The following is a 23,063-nucleotide window of genomic DNA, read 5'->3' on the forward strand; positions in this document are numbered from 1 at the left end:
TGAAGGGATCATATAAAATGTTCCAGTAAAACAAATGATTCTGTCACAACCAACAATTCTTCAACTCAAAAAACTTTGATTGTGTTTATGCATAATGTCGATGAGGAGAGTCCTTAGAGAGAGTGGTCACCTGCATAGTGAAGAATACTACAATTTAACAACATAGGTCCAGATTAATAGAGGAATATTGTGGTGATTCATTTCTTACGAGTCAGTAAGGTTTGAGAAAGAACACAGAAAAAAGATTTCCGTCAACCTCTTCATTCACCATAGCAGCCATGCTGGTCATCAGAGTTTTGATTCGCATCTAAGAGAAAAAACAAAATTGCATTTTAAAGGCAGAAAGTTCTATGTTAAGTTTCACTGTACTTTACAGAAAGATGCAAGGTGCAGATGGTACAAACGCAGTCTTGTTCTACTCTCCCTGTGGAAACACAAATTCTTGTAATGCATTTCCTTAACCAGAAGTCAGAAATAGGCAGCAACAGTGTGGATCTGGACCCAGAATCCATCCTATGTAGACTCGGACGTATTACAGATAAATCATTGAGAATTGTCAAAGTTTGACAGAGCCTTTCTAATTGAACAGATGTAGCTTTATTGCAGCCTACGAAACTTCAAATCTGTGAATTCCAATAAGCATTCTGTGCCCAACTGGTGTGAGGAGAGGAGGAGGAGTACACAGTGAATAAAAAGCGGATTGGATTTAAGAGGACAAGAAATAATAAAGCAGGTGGTAAAGCTGTTCAGTTGTTAAGATGTGATTAAAATTTGTTAGAGAAAAAGAAGAAAAGGTGAAATAAAATTCACACTTTTTAAAATATTTTCTCTGAAAATTAAGTATTTATTTAAGGATATACAAAAATTGTTTTACTCATTTTTAATTCCTCTATTATATATAAATATTTTCTGTTACCCAGTTTCTTTACTGTATCATGCATTATATTTCACATGGCTAGCCGTAATGCATAATTAACTACAACAAAGTTTGATCAACTTCCTACACATTTTTGCTACTTGAAGGAATTTGTAATAAGTCTACTTTTGCCCTTTATCTGTAATGCAGTACATAAAGTACTCACCTCCTCTGCTGCCTGCAGGTCGTCTTCTTCTGACACCTCTATCATTCCAGGAGGGGTCACTTGAGAGCCGCTGGCCAGCAAAGCCTTTCCCTCATCCACCTAGTGGAGGGAAGACGCATTTCATACCAACTAAGTTATCGTTTTCCCGCCCTACCATCCAGCTCCCACAATGACAGCCCCTGCAGCGGCAGAATAATAAAAAAAATAACCAGTGCTCTCAACAATCAGCAACTAATATGTGAAATAAATGTTATCAAGTTGGGTTGTGACCTTTAATTCTATTTGGCTTTTAGACTTGTGAGATTGAATGTATGTTAATACGAAGCCTTGTTCTGACCTGTTCCTGTTAGCTCGTATTCTGTCTCCCCCTTGTGCAGTGCTGCAAAAGCAGGCACACAAACATGTTGCCGTAAGGGCAGAAAAGCTGTGTTGTATTGGGTGTTAAAAGTGACAATTAGAATTCTTTGCTCACTGGTACACCTTTTCCACCTAGAAGTTCAAGGGCTGCTTCAGGGCCAGTGCCTAACTCTTTGTTTTCAAAAGCCTAAGAACTGACTTTTTGCAAGAAAAACTGGTTCAATTCTGGTACCAACACAGAGCCGCCTATGTCAGGGGCTTGGGGTAGGTTTATCATTAACAACAGGAGCAGTGTAAGAGACAAACTGTCTAAAAAAAAGTTGGTGTAGTCTGCCATTATTGATGTTGTGCTTGAAGTTGGTGCCAGAGTTACTCAGAAAATCAGAACGTTTAAAGTGACGCAATGACGTAGCTCTAGCGGTTTGCAAGAATGACTCCGAACCAGTTCCAGCATCAGCCCAGGTCCACCTTGGTTGAAAAGACTTATGGTTGGAGAGCTGACGTTTAAACGTGTCTGATGAAAAAATCCTTCAATTTTGATTGTGTTTATGGACAACACAGACACCTGTAGGTTTACGACGGAAATTAATCAATTACATAGTCACAATCTGTCCCTCTCTACAAACAGCACTATAGCCACAGAACACATCAACACTCTTGCATGCTGGAAAGCCCTTTTCAACTTCACTAATCTTTACTCAATCAATAATTATTCCAAGTACTTCTCTTGATTAACTAGATATGCTCATCTCATAACTTCGTCACTCAGCGTGGCATGAATGTGTAGTCGTGCTAAGTGTTAGTAATATGTATGCAGTTTCATTGAGAATTTCAAACAGTTTCGAACTGACAGCAGAAGCTACAGCATTAATCTTTGGACTTTTTGTGCAGTAAACAGTAAAAGACCAATTAAGATCTCTATATATAACCACATGTTAAACAGACATGCAGCAAATCATTTTTGTAGTGATAACTGGTCTACAGTTGACATGTTAAACTAAACAACAGTGTAGTGGTTTAATAGCGAGTTGTTACAGTGAACCCAAAACCAAAGCGTCTGTTGTCTGATTGATTGTTAGTGTACTATTAATCTGGAAAACTCTCCATCTCCCAAAATCATATATATGATAAGTAAATTTGATGTAATGGATCCCCCTGCGGTATATGTTATCAATATGTTTCCACATACATTTTATCCATAGCAAGCAGCTACGAATCAGCATCGGTGGCTACAATGTAGCTCAGATGGTTAAAACAGAACTCTAGAACTTGAAACAAATGTGTTGGTCTGAATAGGGAGGATAATACAGGATTGTATCATAATGTATAGGATTGCATAAATAATAAATTATCATAACAATAGTGAAATTATCATAGCACATGAAATGGTGTCTGAAAAGTCACTTTTTGAATAACAGAAAAATGTTGTTTGAAAAAGCTACATCATTGCAACACCAACCTTTTCTTGTTTGGACTGCTTTCTGAAACCATATCGCCTGAAGAAAAAATTGTGACAAAGATGTGGGAATTAAACCATTTCCTTTGCATTTGGAATAAAAAAATGTTTACCATGCCACATTACATCAGGACATCATAAATGTTTGCAACATTAGGATAAACAGCTCCCAAAAGGAGGAATGTCTGATTAAATAAATAAACGAATACAGAAATGCATCAAATCAAGATCACACTCAGCATCCAGCATGCCAATAACACAGTATGTGAGACTTTGCATTCTCTGAGCAACATGTTTAGCCACAAAACAAAGTGCTATGAGTAGAAGCTTGAAGAAAAAATGCTTCATACAATACTTACAGAAGGAAATCTGACATTCTTACACAGAGGCGTTGATGGAAGGATGGATGAAAAAACATGTCAGACAAACTAGACCTGAGATGATGTCCACTCAGGCAGGAGCAGAATGCATGCGCAGTTGTGAATGTGTAAAAGCCTCTTGTAAACCCTTTGATGACAATTTGATGTCACTCTATCCCTAGTGGACCCTTGCGTATCGGCTCGGGTTTAATAGGTCGGGACCTTCTATGTGTGAGATGCAAGAAAATGACAGTGATGTTCTTATACAGTTAAAGCATGAGAGCACACACATACCTGATGTCTAATCTTACCTGCCATATTCCAGCAGGGTGGAATGAACCCTGGACTCTTCATCCAGAAGCTGTCCTGCATCCTTCTGCCTCCTGTACTTTCTTTGCGGTTTGTACATTTCCTGAAAACGTTAGTGTTCATTCAAATCAAAAATGATATTGAATAGAAAAATACAGTAACATCTGTTGGAATCAGAAAACTGTTGGTTATTGTTGTTGCAGTTGTCCCAATATTTATATTGACTTTTTTTACTTTGTTGATTCTACAGTTACATAGTCTATGGTGGCTTCCAAAAGTATTCAGAACTTTCACCTTTTACACAAATAACAATTGTTGTTTTGTGTTGTAGATTAAACTTTAAAACAGATAAAACATTAATCTGTCTCCATCAATCTACACCAAATACTCAATAATAAAAACATCAGCCAATTTATTAACTAGACAGGAACTCAGAGAGCACATACCTTCGCCAAGTCTGTTTAGGCACTTTACCATACATAAATATTTATTGAGAAACACAAAGCCAAACTATCCCTTCTATTATATAGGGATAATTTTTATCACACAGTAACTGAGTAAAGATCACTACCCCTAATAAGACTGGATTAATACCAAATTTCATCTGCTCATACATATTAGCATTTTACACATACCTGATTTTTTTTTCATAAAGCTTTCTGCATTATTACTTAACATCCTCTCAGGTTTGTGGTAATCTATCCTGTAGCTTTTTTGTATTCCTGCTATGCAATAGATACACAATAAAATACAGATTAAAGCATAACCTCCTTGGCAGAGGTGAAAAGCATCCAGACCTCACTACTTAGCAGAGGGCCGAGTCTTGTTGAGTAGGTCTCTACAAGCCTTGCTCAGCTGAATTTGGGCATTTTATCTCAATCTTTCTAAAAGATATACTCAAACTCTCAGATTGAATGATTGAAGCATCTGAAGTTCAACTTCAGGTCCCTCCAGACTTCCTATGGGCATTAATGATGTCCTTTATGTCACTCAAAGCCAGTCAGAGACTTGTCCTGAAGACTAAAGATGCATCTCTATAAGATCAAAGATCCAAGGCCAAATCTAGGAGTCCTAGATTCAAATCACATCACAATTGTGTGACAGAATTTTTTTTTTGTTAAAACATGTTTTCACTTTATTTGTTATCAGGATTTCTTGATAACAAATACATTTGTTATCAAGTATCAAGTAAATTTGTTATCAAGTATGGATTTGTATGGTATTTAGTGTACACTGATGGGCAAAATGTAAATTTATATCCATCAATCCATTTTCTGCTGCTTATTCAGGGTCAGGTCATGATTGGACTAGGGCAGGGGTTGTCAACTGGTTTTGTCCTAGGGACCACCATTCTGACTAGAAAGTAATCCGCAGCCCACTGATGTGCCTACGTGCGCGCATGCTTACGCATGTGGATAGACGGAAGTTTTAACATTTGGTTTTCCATGTTGGTTTTATTTTAAAACCTCAAACAAATCTAGAAAAATCTGTGTAAAAAAAACAACAAAAACAGTTGATTTTCAGTGCTTAAGAATTGAAAACAAAATTTAAATGCAGTTTGTAGTTGTACTGCATCTCTGAACCATATGTACATCAATATATAATGTTCATGACTTAAATGTACATCTCACAAACAATTGAGGCCTACTTAAATTTAACCTCATGATCACCAGCAGCAAATCCCACCTACTGCTAGTGTTGGGGGGGCTGGTTGGGTGAGTAGTACTTCTGTGTGTGTGTGTCTTAGAGCTCTCCTAAGAAATTGTTTCTCAACCAGCGAACGTGGTAAAGTTGATTGTTATTGCAATTAATTGTTTTGGCTATTATGCCAATTTATTTTTTTAATACAAAGTATTTGTTTTTCGCTCTTTTGTTTTATTTAATAATTTCATTATTAATTCTGCCCTTTTTGGCCTTCTTTTTGGGAAAATAAAAATTCCCACAGCTGCACACATGCATAATTAGTCCAGGCAAAGTAGAGTTTTACGACAATCGACTAATTGTAAAATGATTTGTTTCAGCATAGATCATTTCCATGAGGTGTCCAGAACAACCTACTAAAAGTCGTAAGAAATCCTAGTTGAAGAAATATGTTTAATTCTCATCAATCCGAGATGTGTGCCAATAAGGCCAGGCAACAATACACTCCAATGGGGCTTTTTTTCTTTTCTTTAATCCTATCAAAATTAAACTTTACACAATAAAAGTACAAATGAAAAATAAAAATGTTTGTATTACATGTTTCTTTGAAAATGAATTTGAATATGCAGATGAGCTATACACTAATCGAATATGCCCAAAATATACCCAAATAGGCTAAATTTGTTCCTTTACTCCTACCATAATAAAACTTTACATAGTAAAATTATACATGAAAAGTAACTTTTTTTGTATTACAAGTTTCTTTTGGGCTTTCCATTTATTAAATATGTCCTAATTTGCATAAGTAGAAACATTATTCATATGTATGACAAATACATCGGCCCAATCTTCATCCAATCATCTACTACCAATGGGTGATGGCAATGCTGCTTTTAGACTGGCCTCTAACCTGTAAACTGCCTGCCAGGGGTATAACCCCCGCCAGGTATAGTCTTCAGGGTCACAGAGGCACACAAGCCTCCCCACCATGAAAGACTACAGCACAAAGGGATGAAGATTTGGCCGATAGTAAAGTTTTATTGTGGTAGGAGTAAAGGAAAAAATTATGCCTCATTGGGTGTATTTTGGGCATATTTGGTTAGTGTATAGCCACTTGCATATTAAAATTCATTTTCAAAGAAACTTGTAATACAAAAAAGTTATTTTAATGGGTACTTTCATTGTGTAAAGTTTCACGTGGCATCTATTGCACTTCTGTCCGTCCTGGGAGAGGGATCCCTCACATGTGACTCTCTCTGAGGTTTCTACGTATTTTTACCCTGTTAAAAGGGTTTTTAGTAGTTTTTCCTTACTCTTGCTGAGGGTTAAGGACAGAGGATGTCACACCCTGTTAAAGCCCTATGAGATGAATTGTAATTTGTGAATACGGGCTATACAAATAAAATTTGATTGATTGATTGAGATAGATAGATCGATACTTTATTAATCCCGCGGGAAATTCATCTCGGATTGATGAGAATTAAACATATTTCCTCAAAGAGGATTTCTTAGGACTTTTAGTATGTTGTTCTGGACACCTCATAGAAATGATCTATGCTGAAAAACATTATTTTACAATTATTTCTATTTTTGGCTCCAAAATGAGTTACTTTGCTAGGACTAAATTTGCAGCTCTACTCAATAAGATTACACTTGTTTGAAATAGTAAAAAAAATTATGATAATATGTAAACAAAATCTATGTCTGACAAAGAATTTGGCCACATGCGTCACAGATCATGTCCGAATGTGGTCTGAGTCAGATCTCAAACGCATCCCTAATGCTACTTGTGTGCCTTCACATGTGTACTTGGAGCTGTCCACTAGCAGGTCTGAATAGGTTAGGTCTGTACACTGGGGTCTCCTTCCAGTGGGATGTGCAGGGAAAAATCACCTCATCCTGTAGACATCTTGATTATATCAGTTTTTAATAAAACAATGAAGTGTGCCAAGACTGCATGGGTCTGAATACTTTCTGAAGCCACTGCAATGCCTAAAGTTGTAGCAACTCACCAGTACATCCAGAACTGTTTTCACAGCCTTATCTTTCTGCTGGAGAAACTCTTCATCCTACAATACAAAGGTTACTTTTGAAAATCAACACTTATTTAGAGGACAGTTAAATGCAGTTTTTGCTTAATTATCCTTTGAGCTCTTAAATAAACCATGGTGGTGGATTATTACCACATACCTTTAAAGTTCTGCTAAATGATAAATAATTTTGTATTCATATAGCGCTTTTCTAGTCTTGATGACCACTCAAAGCGCTTTACAGTTCAGTTTAACATTCACCCATTCACACACACAATCATAAAGTGCATCTAATAGCAGCATTTTTTTGTCCTATGAGGGGCAATTCGGGGCTCAGCATCTTGCCCAAGGACACTTCTGCATGCATATGGGGAAGACTGGGGATCGAACTGCCGACCTTCAGTTTGGAGGACGACTGCTCTACCCCTCAGCCACAGCCGCCCTCAGCCACAGCCGCCCTCGACAGATGAAAACATGCACATTCCAAAGTGTATGGCACAAGCCATAGTACAACAGAATTATACAGCATGTACACCAGGCATAGACAAGTATGCATACGAGACAGTAGCTGTGTCTCAATTGTGTCACATCCTTTGAAGGACCCTGTCTATGTAGCCGACGTTAGCTGCATCCTTCAATGGCTGTATAGCCCAATTCGGACAAACCAAATTTACGTTTTTTGCATTGCTTTTTTCCACCATTACGCCTTTGGAAAACAGTTGGACACTGAAGTGCGGTGTATCATGGGATAATTTTTGGCAGCAAAGGATGAACCCACTGCAGCCTCTGTTGCTCTGGTGTGGAAGGACACATTTGGAGGAGCGCTGATATTTGGACAGCTTAATCACACTGCAGTAAAGTAATTGGTCTACAAATGCAGCTTCCGGAGGATGCAGCCCCTAAATTGAGACACAGCTGTTGTGCTGTTGCCTTTGTTGCTTCTTTTGGAGATTGCATACCTCTGCCAAGGCTAACATCCAATATCGCAATGTAAAACAGAAGTCGAAAAAAGTTCCTGGTTCCACCCCTTTAAATCAAATCAAATCCAAAACTTTAGGTTCTTCTATGGCCCAAACGCAATCTTTTCACTTAAATTAAATCGATCCAGTAGTTTTTGCAATGAATCCCAATGAAAATCGATAGATGATCTATCCATCCATCTATCCATCTATCTATCTATCTATCTATCATCCCTTTCAAGGCCCAATTCTCTGCTATTGTCATTATAATGTTAAGCAGTAATTACTATTTGATGTAATTTCAGTATCTGTGCAATAATATAAAGTTTCTTTGGCCACCATCTCTTTTATTATTGTTATATTGTGTCTGCCAATACACTGTCTGGTCACATACTTGATTTTCTTTTCTTGTTAATTGAACAGCCTGTGTCACTGACACAATGGAATAGCAGTGTTGTAGATTGGTTCATCTCACACCTTGTTTTTTTAAGAGCTTACTGTTCCAAATAGCGAAGACAACACTTCAAAAACATATAGTGCCCAAGCTTACTTTTTTTTAATGTTCAGTTTGGAGAATTCATTGACAGTGACATGAAGTTAAACCTATTCCTGAAGTGCTACAATGCCTCACTTTTTTAAATATGTTGGGATTGCAGAAACACATGTTTATAAAGTAGAGTCACTGAGCCTATTCTTCTGGCTCTGTGGCATACTCGTACTCTCACCTCTGGGAGGCTGTGGATCTTCTGGAACTGAGAAATGGAGTAAGCTCTCACATAGTCACCCATCTCTTCCCTCGTTTCTATGGCTCGTTTCACCAGCCACTTGCAGGAGACAACATACAGCTGATCAGATAAAAGTCTAAACAAGGAGCCACTCGGTACAGTACAAATATATGCAAACACTCAACCATCCACCAACTGGTCCTGTTGCTTGGATTGGATTTTCTGGCTAAAGTTGTGTGCGAATTCTTTAGCTGACACTTAAGCTCCCCAGTGTCCCCCATTAATTGTACGAAAGTGTCCTTGGGCAAGATACGGAAATTAAAGATCCAACCAAAAAGCCACTTCTTATCAGCCAATGTAAAATTTCGGCATACAAATAAACAAATATATTTAAACTTCACTAATTGAATATTTACATTGTGAAGGAACGCAGTCCGCATATTTCTGAAAGGTTGGTTTCTGCACTGGTGCAGAAGATTCAGCTCTATAAATAAAGTATTTAATATTCAAAGAAAGTATAATGAAGTTATTTTGAAAGATAAACAAAAGGACCATTTGATGAACTTGTCTGTATAGAAAAAGCTAAATATGTGTATAGTAACAAACTAAGATGGAGCAAGGTAGAGTAGAAAGTGAAAAGATTGTCATGAGCTATCACATTCAAGAGGACAAAAACATGTTTTGTGAGTCCCCTGTGACCTTGACCTTTGATTTTCCAAATCCAATAAGCTAATCTTTGAATCTTAGTGAACATTGTGCCAAATTAAAAATAATTCTTTCAAGGCGTTCTTAAGGTGACATGTTCACAAGTCAAAATAGGGTTTTGCAAGGTCACTATGACCTTGACCTTTGACCCCAAAAATCGAATCAGTTCATCCTTTAGTCCAACAGATTGTTTGTATCAAAATAGAAGAAATTCCCTCAAGGCTTTTTCGAGATATTGTGCTCAAAAGAATGGAGTGGACAAACTGTATGTACAGTAAAGGAAATATGTATTTGATCCCTTGCCGATTTTGTACATTTGCCCACTGACAATATACTTTATTTACAATTTTTTAAATACACAACAAAGTATTGACAAGACATAATACAAATTCACAAAACAAAAACAAAATGAAAAAAATAAAAGCTGCCAGACAGATTACTCAATTACATATATGGTCTTTCAGGAATGATCTCACAATAGCGCCATCTCAGAGATAGGGCCAAGTAACATGAATAAGTGAATAGAGTAATAAATTACATCAACTAATGTAGCCAGGTAGGTCAGAGTTGCTGTGGAGTTAGAGATATTGCATGCAGTGCATATTGCACTGCGCTAAAGCAGGTCCCCATGTTCTCTCAAACCTTTTCTGTGTGTTGCCTTTGTGTTGACGCAGTTTTTCCATTTGAATAACAGAGAACATTTCGTTAAGCCAGTGTGTAAAGCAGGGTGGAGGAGTAGACTTCCAAGTCAGAAGAATAAGTTTCTTAGCAATCACCATCCCTGGGTGTAGAGCAGTTTGTGTATCACAAGGAAGCTTCAGAGTCTCCGCAGAGCATCCAAGGATGGCCAGATCGCCGCAGTTTGGCTGAATGTCTCCAGAATATTCACTGAAAAATTTTACTCCAAAAATTATGCAGTTTAGGGCAAAACCAAAAAAGGTGCGCCAGTGAACCCTCAGCAGCGCCACACTTATCACATTGAGAGGAGACCGATGGGAAAATGCGGTTTAGCTTTGTTTTTGAATAATGCAGTCTATATGGTAAATGGATTTGTATTTATATAGCGCTTTTCTAGTCTTGATGACCACTCAAAGCGCTTTACAGTACAGTTCTACATTCACACACACATTCATACAGTGCATCTATTCCCAGCACTTTGTTATTCTATGGGGGGCCATTCAGGGTTCAGCATCTTGCCCAAGGACACTTCGGCATGCAGATGGGTCAGACTGGGGATCGAACCACCGACCTTCAGGTTGGAGGACGACCAATCTGCGCCACAGCCGCCCTATATAACACCTTGTACTGGATTAGTCTATAACGTGAATTTATAGAAGAATTAATCCGAGTCATTGCCCCTTCCAGAGCTCAGCTGATATATCTGAGTTCAAGTCCCTTGCCCATGCAAAGGAAAACAGATTCTGAAAGGAAACAGTCCCTTATGCAAGTTAGATCCAATGTTGGACAGCGGCATCCTAAGGGTAGGAGGTCGCTTGAGCAACTCTGCAATGCCTGAGGAATCAAAGCATCCCATAATTATGCCGAAGGACATGCATCCCACAACCCTGCTTCTGCGGTACATCCATGAAAAGGTTGGTCATTTAGGGAGAAACTATACTATCTCTCGTCTACGCCAAAAGTTCTGGGTCCCAGCAGCTAACACAGCAGTGAGGAAACTTCTGTCCAGGTGTGTTACATGCAGAAAAATCCAAGCAAAAGTTCATGGACAAAAAATGGCAGACCTGCCTTCAGATAGATTACTACCAGACAAGCCACCTTTCACCCATGTAGGTGTGGACTACTACTTGTGGGCGGCTGTGGCTGAGGGGTAGAGTGGTCGTCCTCCAACCTGAAGGTCGGCGGTTCGATCCCCAGTCTGAACCATCTGCATGCCGAAGTGTCCTTGGGCAAGATGCTGAACCCGGAATGGCCCCCCATAGAATAACAAAAGTGCTGCAAGTACTGTATGAATGTGTGTGTGAATGGGTGAATGTGAAACTGTAATGTAAAGCGCTTTGAGTGGTCATCAAGACTAGAAAAGCGCTATATAAATACAAATCCATTTACCATTTACTTCGGCCCCATAGAGTGTGGGAGAGACAAGTGAAATCAGGGAAAAGGTTCTCAAGTCTGTGCTTCGAGAGCAAACAATAGATGACGAGTGTCTTCAGACTTTATTATGTGAAGTTGAGGCAATACTTAATGACAGACCACTAACGACATTGTCCCGAATGATCTTGAGGCTTTGACACCTAATCACCTGCTGTTGTTAAAGAAGAAGCCCTTTCTTCCAGCAGGCCTGTTTCACAAAGATGACTACTACTCACGCCGCAGATGGAAGCAAACTCAGTATCTCGCAGACCTGTTTTGGAGAAGGTGGGTGTGTGAATATCTACCCAGCCTACAAGAACGTCATAAGTGGAATACTGTCAAGAAAAATATGGAACCAGGACAAATTGTGATGATCCTGGATGACAATGCCCACCGGAGCTCCTGGCTTCTGGGTAGAGTCATACAAACCATATCAGACAATAAGGGACTTGTTCGACGAGTTAGCCTGGATGCCAGACGAACTTAGCCCCGCCCACAACAGATTTGGTCGGGCAGTTCGGTCTGGGGTCGCTCCATTGGGAAAAAATTATGGCCGGACCGGGCCAATCAGATTGTCAGGGCGGGCTTTATACGATGATTGACAGATGATCAACGGTGACGTAATCAACCACGTCACCAAAGTGCCCTCGGGTTGAATTCGTTTTCAACAAACATGCCTGCCGCTGGCGAGCTGAGATGTGTAGATGCTGCCATTGAGTCTGTTTTAGAAGACATCGACAGCGCATTCATTTTGAAAGAGGAACACAGAACGTGGAGGCGACGCCAGAGCACCGCGCTAATCCCTATCGCCCCGGCGCTTGGCTGTTCACAACGGACACTGAAGCGACGCTGAACCGCCGGGCAGCGCTAATAATATCACCCGTTGATCCAGTAGATCGCCTCGGAGGCTGGAGCACCGCGCTGCGCCAAGGCTGCCTCGCGGTGCTTCAGCCTCCGGTGTGACCGGCACAAAGTTTTAACATGGGAGTGGATGGGAGCCAGCTGTTATTTAAGGCTTGGCGCTGCGCTGAAGCGTCCGGTGTGAACCCAGTAAATAACTCACAATGCGTTGCTTAGCATACGTCACATACTACGTTGCTCTGATTGGTTGTAGGTCTATCCAATTGAGAGAAGAGGAACTTTACTTCCTGGTCAGTTGAAACACGCCCCATAATTTTTTCCCAATGGAGCGACTCCAGACCGAACTGCCCGACCAAAATGTTGTGGGCGGGGCTAAGTTCGTCTGGCATCCAGGCTATCGACGAGTACTAGTCAAAACCAAGTTCAGGACCTTGGAGAGGCCTGTGGATAAACTCTGCCTCATATGTGACGTGGATACTTAGAGTAACTGCAGTCGTATGCAGGGCCAGAGTATAAGCGTATTGCTACTCGGGAACTGAAAGGAGAAAGTGACTGTTGAACAGTTGAAGCTCCATTACGGGGTGAAGACGGATTACCTCCTCTCATGTGTGTACAAAGAGTTAAAAAAAAAATTTAAAAAAGGGAAAAAAAATGTGTCATTTGTATGTTGCTGATATTTTGGTGTAACTTGGCTCTTGTGACTATGTTGCACGTAAATAATTATAAAGTTATCCTGCCTTAAAATTAGGGGCCGGAATTGTAAGAGCCACTATGCAGCAAGTGTGTGTGTATAGTTAAATATTTATGTTGTTTTTATATTTTCTTATATTGTCCAGGTTTTGTAGTTTAAGTTTTGTACAGTTGAATTATATTTTGTATATTGTGTTTTCTATATTCAAGTATATTCTGTTTTGAGCGCTTTTTGCGTCTTTTTTGCAACAGTTTGAAGAGGCCGTAAGGCTGTTCTTCATATAGGTGCGTGGTGGAGCCAGCTCGGATGGTTAGTGACGCACATGAAGAGTGGTGAGTGAGGAGTCTGTAGGAGTAGACTCAAACAAGTTTTGACCGTGAAATATACGTGAAATATACGTGACATTTGTGTGGACTGTGCGGAAAAATGTGAATGACATTTACGTTAAGATGATGGGAAAGTTATTGTTGACGTCAGTGATAATAGATAAGGTGACATTGTGACCAGCATGGAATTAAGGCACGCCAATCTTCAATAATGGATCATTTGAACGGTGTTTCTGAACTGTGCTGGAAAGGAAAATAAAATCCATCACTTCAAGTGCTATCAGCCTCCTGGATTCGTTTAACGTTGGGTTACAACGGGACGGGGTCTGATGTTTGGACACGAGTCAGCTGTGAGAAATTACTCCTCAGACACAAGCAAGTGGCCATCGTATTTGAACTTAGTGGATCGGCCATTACAAACGCTATAAGCGAACACAAACTTAGCACTCGGCCTGGCAGGCAGCATCAACAAACACAAACTACAATTAACAGTTAACAAGAACATGACCCACCCAATGCTTCCCCAAACGAAGCAGAGTTACCCTCAACCACATCTGGGACCACCTGCTGAAAGCAGGGATAAATTCTCCAAAACACAGCCCCTCGTTGGCCCACACAGCACAGAACCGATTACATATTAAGAAAAGAAAAAGATCGCCGTGGTAACAGTTCTGTGATCATGGAACATACTCTACGTTTGCATTTCGCATAGTAGCCTTTCAAAGTTTTTGCTCAATGAAGTTCTTCACTTCAGCCGGGTCGTTAAATATCTTCACTTGCCCTTGATGATGAACGTGGAATTGGCAGGGAACCGCAGCGAGTGCCGGATCTCCTTCTCTCTCAGCACCTGTTGTACTGCGCGGAAGCCCCGCCGTTGCTCCATCATCTTCCCTGTTTAGTTGGTGAAAATCAAGATTTGGTTTCCTTCGTATTCCATTGACTGCTGCCTCCCGAGCCGTATAATGTTTACCTTCTCCTGTGCGGGGTGCATCCTTGCTATTATCGTGCGGGGTCGAGAGCCTTCTGCTGGTCTGGGCTGTGATGTGCTGTGCGCCCTGTCGATGACTACCGGCTTAGCTAAGTTGTCGTCGCCGAGCAACTTGGGAATCCGGCTGGATACAAACTCGGTTGGCCTCCCTTTCTCTTCACCTTCTGGGATGCCATCAATCTTTATTTTTTGGCACCTGGACCTCCCATCTAGATCACACAGCTTGGCCCTTAGTTTGTTGTTTTCCCGCTGTAGCTCTGTGACTGAAGTTTCCACGGCAGGGATGCGCTGCTCGTGGTCTGCGGCTTGATTCTCGGTGGCAGACAGCCTCTCCGTGAGCACTTGCTGGGCAGACAGAAGACTCTGGAAACTCTGTTCAAACTTGTCGAACCGCTCGTTAAAGGACTGGAGGAGCTTGTTGGACAGTTTTTGTCAGATAAGTGGGAGCTCATCCTCCTCCTCGAGCAGTGGCATGGCTTCGGGTTTCTTGCTAGCAAGGTCACGGCTAGCGGCAGCTTCGGCTAACTGGCGAGGTCCTTTTCCAGTTCGTGGAGTTTTAAATGACATTTCAACGTCCGTTTTTTCGGTGGAGGAAAAGATAAACTGACTGCGAAGATTCTTAGAGCAATAATGTAGAGTATAGCATTAAATAGGCGATTATATCAGTAGAACTGGGTGAGCCTCGAGAAAACACGTCTACACTAAACTCAACTCACTAGCCCCCGTAAATGTGCCTTCTTGATCAGGGGAACCTTGCAGACACAACAGGATTTTAACCATTTACGGTGTAGTGTGTTACCAATGGTTTTCTTGGTTACTGTGATCCCAGCTGTCTTGAGATCATTAACAAGTTCCTCCCGTGTAGTTCTGGGCTAATTCCCTCACCTTTCTCATGATCCTTGATACCCCACGAGGCGAGATCTTGCGTTGAGCCCTAGACCGAGGGCGATTTATGGTAATTTTGTTTCTTACATTTCCGAATAATCGCACCAACAGTTGTCTACTTCTCACCCAGCTGCTTGCCGATGGTCTTGTAGCCCATTCCAGCCTTGTGCAGGTCTACAATCTTGTTCCTGATGTCCTTAGGCAGCTCTTTGGTCTTGCCCATTGTGGAGAGGTTGGAATCTGATTAATTTATTTTGTGGACAGATAATGAGTTGAGATTCTGAGTACTTTCTTCAAGCAAAAGGACGAATCGAGCCAGCTTATAGGAGTCAGAATTCTGTCTGGATCAAATACTTATTTCCCTCAATCAAATGCAAATAAATTTATAACTTTTATATTTATTTTTATTAGATTTTTTTACTTGATTATCTGGATTTTTTATTTGAAATTCTGTCTCTCACTGTTAAAATAAACCCACCATTAAAATTATAGACCGATCATTTATTTTTCAGGGGGGCAAACTTAGAAAACCGGCAAGGGATCAAATACTTATCTCCTTCACTGTACATATATATTGAGAACCAGCAAACTTAATGCCTCCGACCACTTGCTGTTGCATGGAAGGAAAATAAATACAATATCATTATTAGCATTTTTTAATACACAATGCAAATGGACTCATTTTATGTTGAATGTTAACTGAAAGTTTGTCATGAACTCTCTTACTTGTATCACAGGAAAAATGTGGATAAAGTCCAATCCTTGAATTTGATGGGGTTCAAGGTGATGAGGACACTTCATCTTCGGCAAAACAGAAACTATTTTCTCTGTCAGGGCTCTGCAAGGAGACAGATAACGCTGACTGGATCAACAGTGGCTGCAAAACTGGTGATAAAACCTAGCATGATCTTCGCTTAAATTAGTATGGACAAACAATGTGCTCAATCTTATAACAGAGAAAATAATATTTTACAATATAATTCAATGATTTTCTTCACTGGTCAGGGTCATTGTCTTGCTATATCACCAGCTTCTACTGAACCTTAGCATTTGGACAGACACCCTAATGTTATCCTGATGAAGATGGGAATTAATTTTCCCTTCAATTAGGTTGAGCTGTCCAGATTGAAAGCACAATCCAATTCACAATGTTCGATCCATTGCACTTCACTTCAGGATAAGGGGGCAGCTGCGGCTCAGGAGGTAGAGCATGCCAAAATGTTGTTGGGCAAGATACTGAACCCCAAATTGCCCCAGACAGCTGTGCCTCCAGTGCAAGATTGATTGTGATAGACAAAGTGCTGCACAGAGATGACAAAATTATACAACTATGATAACAGAACCAAACAATTGAACAATGAATTGTTGCCTATTTAATACTAGGCCACTCAGAACTAGATCTCTACTAGTCATTGATGAAATTTGATTTGATTTAGTCGGTTTAACGTAAACCTGGCAGCAAAAAGATGAATGTGTGATTTTAAATGAAGGAACGCCCCCCACCCACATTAAAACTCATATTCCTCCTTATACCCCATCAGCCAAGAGTTAGTTTTTAGCACAGATAAAGTTTTCATATATCCATGTAGATGTTGCTAATGACAACCTTAGCTCTGCATTTAATTCACTAATAGACTTAGTATAAATTGGATTTATTCAGCATGTTAATTAACCCAGTCACTGTTTCAATCACACTGTGGATCTTGTTCTGACATACAATATAGTATATATTTCCCCAAAACCCCCTTCTGTCTGACCATTTTTGAATTACATTCGAATTCACAATTAATTTGTACAGCGCCAAACCCTAATTGGCATTATCTCAAGGTACTTTACCTAGTAAGGTATTATCAACTGAATTTGGATTAGGGATGGGCATAATTGATCGACGATCGATTATTGATCATTAAGAATTTCGTCGATGACATTATTTTTTTCATCAACGAAAAAACTGGATTTCGTTATGTGGCAGGAGGTCGGAATATCCGAGTTGCCCTGAACGCAGCACAGTGAGGATGTTAGCAGCTGGAGGAAGAAGCCCGGAATTAGCCTCCGCTGCTCGCTCGGCTTATTGTCCGCACATGGACCCTCAGTCCACGGGGAAGGGAACCCCGACAGACCCAAGTCTGGGTGAGGGGTTCCGGGAGTGAGGACATGACAACAACCGGACTGAGAGGTAGAGAACCATCAAATCCAGCTAGCTCTCAGCGGCTAGCTGCTGCTGTCATCGGGGATAAAGAGTCCAGCAGCGCATATTTTCAAGTTTAACTGCCAGAAGAGACGTTCATCTTGTAATAAAGATCTCAATGAGGAAACACGCTGTGTTTTCTATTTTCCCTGCATTTTAATAGAGCCTATAAATAGTGAATTTTAATATAAAAATATTAATGATTAATTGAAAATCGATCGTTAATTCTCCTGACGATTGATTAAGACAATTTAATCGAATGCCCATTCCTAATTTGGAGACTGACTATCCGATAGTGTCAATAGGATAACTTAAGTTTATAATGAATTCTAAAAGGTCCAGTGAGTAAGATTTAGGTGAAAGGGATCTATTGGCAAATTGAATATAAAATAATCCTAGTGATGTTTACACTAGTGTGTTTCATTTAAACATTGTATGAATTGTTATTTTCTTTACCCTAGAATGGGCCTTTCATATTTAAATACTTTATATTTACATCAGGAGTGGGTCCTCTCTACGGAGGCCACCACGTATTTTTATAGTAGCCCAGACTACCCCGGGACATGGGGCCGGCGCGCTCGCTACACACACGCCCGCTCCTGGTATTTCGTGATGGCCTGATACGATAATGATTTAAAAAATGTATGTGACGTTCACTCACGTTCATCGTTACGTTCATGTTAATAATATGAAAACTGATTTGTTAAGTTCAGCATTGCAAAATATGCACAACACTGTACTGTACGGCCACTGCAGAGAGGCTGAAGAGCCGCATTCGGCTCCAGAGCCGCGGGTTGCCGACCCCTGTGTATAATCGAATTTGTATGATGTATTGGATGTTTTGTGTCTGCTTTAGCAGCAGTGTCCATCACTTTAAGCTGTCCTCTGGAATCACTTTCGATGTCGTTTCTCTATTTGCTGTACGTTTGTCAATTTACTGCGATTCAATTTTAACAGGGGTATGTAGACTTTTTCTATCCATTATAGGTTCCTTTGACCCCCTTCAAACTTCAAACATTTCAGCTTTTGTGACTCCTGATGGTTTCTTTCGGTATACAGTTATGCCCTTTGGAATGTCTACCTCTTTATGTCTTGGGAGATTCTCAGTCATCCAGGTCATGGTATATCCAAGTGCTACAAACAGATCGACTGGGCTTGGTTGAGAGGATTGTAAATAAGATCTTGGAAAGAGCTTGTAGTCAGGGCTGGTATTCTTGAATTCATTGTATTATATTTGGTGCAACCTCATGGTCCATCCTCCACAATTTTTGTGTAAACCATTTGTTATAAGATGCAACTTTACAATCAAATTTCTTTCAACTTTTACTCTGACTTATTAATATTTTCGAGTGTGTTGCTGTCTGCAGCTGGCCCTAGACCTATTAAGGTGATGTAACAATGTCATAGCACCATATTTTCTAAATAGATCACTCTGCTCCCGTAGAGGCTCACTTATTGTTCTTAGAGTCTGTAAGAGTAGAGTGGGAGGTACAACCTGCAGCTAACGGGCTCCTCTCCTGTGGAACCAGCTCCCAACCTTGGTTCAGGAGGAAGACACCATCTCTACATTTAGGGTTAAACATAAAACATTCCTCTTTGATAAAGCTTTACCTCTATCCTTAATCCCATTATCCTCAAAAAAAATATACAGTGTTTCCCATTTCTTTAGCAGCGGTGGCAGGATGCACAACAATGTTTATGATAAACAGAGCATCGCTTCTACTGCAAAAATTAAGTTGGGGGGTTGTAGAGGGAGGACAGGTGGCAGGTTAATACGACACAGTACAAGGAAACCGGATCTGTAATGTGATGATTATGATTACAACAAGACTGCTTGATATATAATATTTCTTATCTTTATTTAACGGAGACATATTATACCCATTTTATCACAGTTGATATGGCTCCTTGGGGTCTTAATGAAATGTCTGTAACATATTTTGGTCAAAATACCACAAGGATAATTTAAAACAGGACCTTCTTACCCTGTCTAAAACAGATTGACCTGTTTTGAGTGCCAATAGTTACTCCCGCCGTTTACCCGCGCTTCATTGAATTTCTTCACTTTGACATTCAGAGCACTGGGCAGAAACCACATTGCGTCAACACCCACCGTGGGCCTTCGCGATGCTTTGTTTTAATTAAACAGTCGGATTCCCCTGGTCCGCACCAGTGTTAATTTCGTTGACGAAAACGATGACGAAAAATATTCGTTAACGATCTTTTTTCCATGACGAAGACGAAGACGTAACGAAAACGATTCTTTGAAAATAAAAACTATGACTAAATCTGTTTTAACTTTCGTTGACGAGACGAGACGAGACGAAAATGTTGGTGGTTGACTAAGTCACAATAATTTATTTAAACATCATCGTATCAGGCCGTCATGAAGTATCAGGAGCGGGCGAGTGAGTGTGTTGCGTCTGTGTGTGCGCCCCAGATAGCGCACCGGTCCCGAGGCTCCGCCCTCCGCTCACTCGCTCAGAGACACAAGATCTGAGCTCGTGCACGTGAACCGGCTGCTTCTTAAGAGTGGAAACAGTGAAAAAACAGAGTTTCTCTGGTCTCAGCTGCTCAGAGATCAGCGCAGCAGCTTCTTGATCAGAGCAGAAGCTGCAGTTGGTTTGTACCGAGCTTCAGTTTCTGTGTCCGCCTCCAGTCTGACCTGCTCTCGCTTTTTGTTTTCACATTTAAAACTAAATATATATTTTTAAGCTATTAGGCTGCAGCTATATGTTTTTATTTATTTCAAAATAGGGTACTTCTTATTCAAATAGCTCTACAAAGTTCTGTGTTTAATTTATTTCAAAGTAGGCTGAAACTTGCCTGTGTATTTTCTTCTCTTCATAAGTGTTCTGTGTTTTCCTTTGTTGTAACAGGTACAAACAGCAATAAAATGTCAAGAGTTTTCTTTATTGTCGTTCTATAATTTCGTAAATGCAACAAACTATAGTTTAGTATAGTATAACTTTATATTAAACTTTATTAGATTTGTTATCAAATATGTTTTGCGGCTCGAGACAAATTTTATTTGGGGGAAGAGGGGGCAAAATTACTCTTTTGAAAGTAAAGGTTGCCGACCCCTGCTATAGACCTATGTTGGTAGGGATATCTAATGGACAACCTAAGTACTGCAAGCTAGACTATTTAGCAGTTTTAGACACAACACAGGGTCCCTGTGCCTGAGAAGGGAAGAAAAGGGGTTTAATGTGGCTACTAAATGTGACTAAAACTAGACTAAAATGTAATTAGTTTTCGTCGACTAAAACTAGACTAAAATGTAATTCATTTTTGTCGACTAAAACTAGACTAAAACTAAGAAGGATAATAATGACTAAATGTGACTAAAACTAATATGCATTTTCGTGAAAAGACTAAGACTAAGACTAAATCAAAAATAGCTGCCAAAATTAACACTGGTCCGCACCAGTTCTAAGTAAGGGTTAGGGTTATTTTCCAGTCGAATTTTCTCAGTTATTCTGCAGTAAAAATACACAAAAATGTGTAGGAGCATAGTCAGAGACACCATGAACAGGAATCCACTCGAAGTCACTTATAACCTCTCAAGGAATATTTTTAATCACCATCTAAATATGGCTACATTAGGAATACATTAGTCCTTTTTTACAGACTTGCCCTTCAATTTGAGGTAAAAATACATAATTTACATGAACAGATACGTCATGAAGATAAAAATAAAAATAATCAAATGAGAGACTATAACTAAAATATAGTTGTGTTTTCGTTCTTTTTAGGCGCTCTGACTATTTGTACCGCTTTACCGTATGAGGTACCAGTAGACGCGCAACAAAAACCTGAGTGGCGGCTGGCTTTCCACATGACGGCTCACTTTACTGCAGTCCAGAGTCGCCGCCGCCGACCGCCGTACAAGGTCCCCTCCAACGGCCTGCCTTCCGCACCGGCGACGGACACCGCCCCGCGGTCCAAGAGAAAGAAAGCCCCCGCACCACTGACGCCGTGAGGCACCGCAGAAGAGGACCCCCCCCCCCAAAACAACGTCGAGGCGTGCCGCACGCCGGGTCTCCGGCTGCGTGGAGAGGAGGGCGACGGGGCGACTGCTCCCCCAGCCGCGGCACGTGCCCAGCGGTTTAACCACATATAGCAATGATATCGGTGAAAGTCAAGTTTATTACCGATGTGCAGATGTCGGTAAATGAGGTGAATATCGGCCGCTACCGATGTTCGGCCGATACTTCGGTGCAACACTAGATATTGGATAATTTCCCACGGCACACCTGACGATCTCTCACGGCACACTTGTGTGTCGCGGCACACTGGTTGAAAATCACTGGTCTAAATGACCTTGTTTGGAGTCGATTTTGATGTCGCGGCTTGGATGACACCACACGAGCAGTTTGGAGGAATTTTATGTTTTATTGCGTCTTAAGCATTGGTCACCAGTTACTTCAATTGTACTGGATTCTGCTCTATCACTGCTTATCCCTGAGACTCCTAGACTGTTTTTTGGACTCAGACACTTCAACCACCCCTCCATCAGCATAGTGGTGAGTAGATTTGATAATAATAATAATTAGTATCCCTTTCAGCATAAAAAGAGCTCTGGAGAACAGTAAGCAAAATGAAAAACCACTTACATTTTAAGGCCAATCGTCAAATTTTCTTGGAAAAGAAGATCCACATCAATGTCAAAGTTACATGTGGTGATGCACCAGGTCATACCCCCGACCACCTGAACAAGGGAGGCAGAGGAAACAGGTTTAGCGAGAATGGAGGTTAACTGCATTCATTAATAAGTAGGACTGTCTACTGAGTAGGCTGGGCGATAAGGAAAAAAATCGTATTACACTATTTTATTTCATATCAGTCGATAATGATATATCATTAACAAAGTTTTGTCTTGTGCACAAACAGATTTGACTTGACCGTATAATCATCCTGTGCCACTGCACTTTACTGTACAGCCCTATGAGAGATAGTGTACAGCCATGAGAGATAGTTAATACTTTGTCACACCACTATACTCTCTCACATCTACTATCATAAGCTCTCACACACACTAATATATTCTCTTACATGTACTATCATACTCTCTCACACACACACACACACACTACTAAACACTCTTACATGTACCATCATACAATATATAAGTGGCCGTGAATATATTGATGACAATAAACATCAATTTGTTACGAGGCCCTATGAGAGATAATTAATAGTTGGTCTCACACAGACCAGTATAGTCTCTCACACACACTACTATACTCTCTTACATGTAACATCATACTCTCAAACTCACACTAGTATACTTTCTTACATGTAGCATCATAGTCTCTCACACACTACTAATGTTGGCCTTGGGACAACCTGTGTGTCCCCGGGCCTTGCTATATTTGCATATTTATACGAGATATTACATATTAATTAT

General features: G+C 40.3%; 1 protein-coding gene across 5 annotated transcripts in view; it reads right to left on the minus strand.

Annotated features, from left to right (window-relative positions):
* ccdc93 (coiled-coil domain containing 93) overlaps nt 1–23,063 on the minus strand; it is a 50,379-nt gene that overhangs the window by 18,859 nt on the left and 8,457 nt on the right. For 2 of the 5 annotated variants that reach the window (XM_053439992.1, XM_053439991.1), the window contains exons 3-10: nt 22,270–22,364; nt 16,192–16,303; nt 8,919–9,017; nt 7,217–7,273; nt 3,566–3,666; nt 2,899–2,935; nt 1,083–1,181; nt 269–307 (exon numbers count right to left, since the gene is read on the minus strand). In XM_053439992.1, the coding sequence (XP_053295967.1) occupies nt 269–307; nt 1,083–1,181; nt 2,899–2,935; nt 3,566–3,666; nt 7,217–7,273; nt 8,919–9,017; nt 16,192–16,303; nt 22,270–22,364 (639 nt within the window). Of the gene's footprint in view, nt 1–256; nt 308–1,082; nt 1,182–2,898; nt 2,936–3,565; nt 3,667–7,216; nt 7,274–8,918; nt 9,018–16,191; nt 16,304–22,269; nt 22,365–23,063 lie in introns of all 5 variants that reach the window. The other 3 variants (XM_053439990.1, XM_053439989.1, XM_053439993.1) reach the window with 2 other exon arrangements.

This window comes from Pleuronectes platessa, chromosome 14, assembly GCF_947347685.1.
Source record: "Pleuronectes platessa chromosome 14, fPlePla1.1, whole genome shotgun sequence".
In the NCBI taxonomy this organism is placed as follows: domain Eukaryota; kingdom Metazoa; phylum Chordata; class Actinopteri; order Pleuronectiformes; family Pleuronectidae; genus Pleuronectes; species Pleuronectes platessa.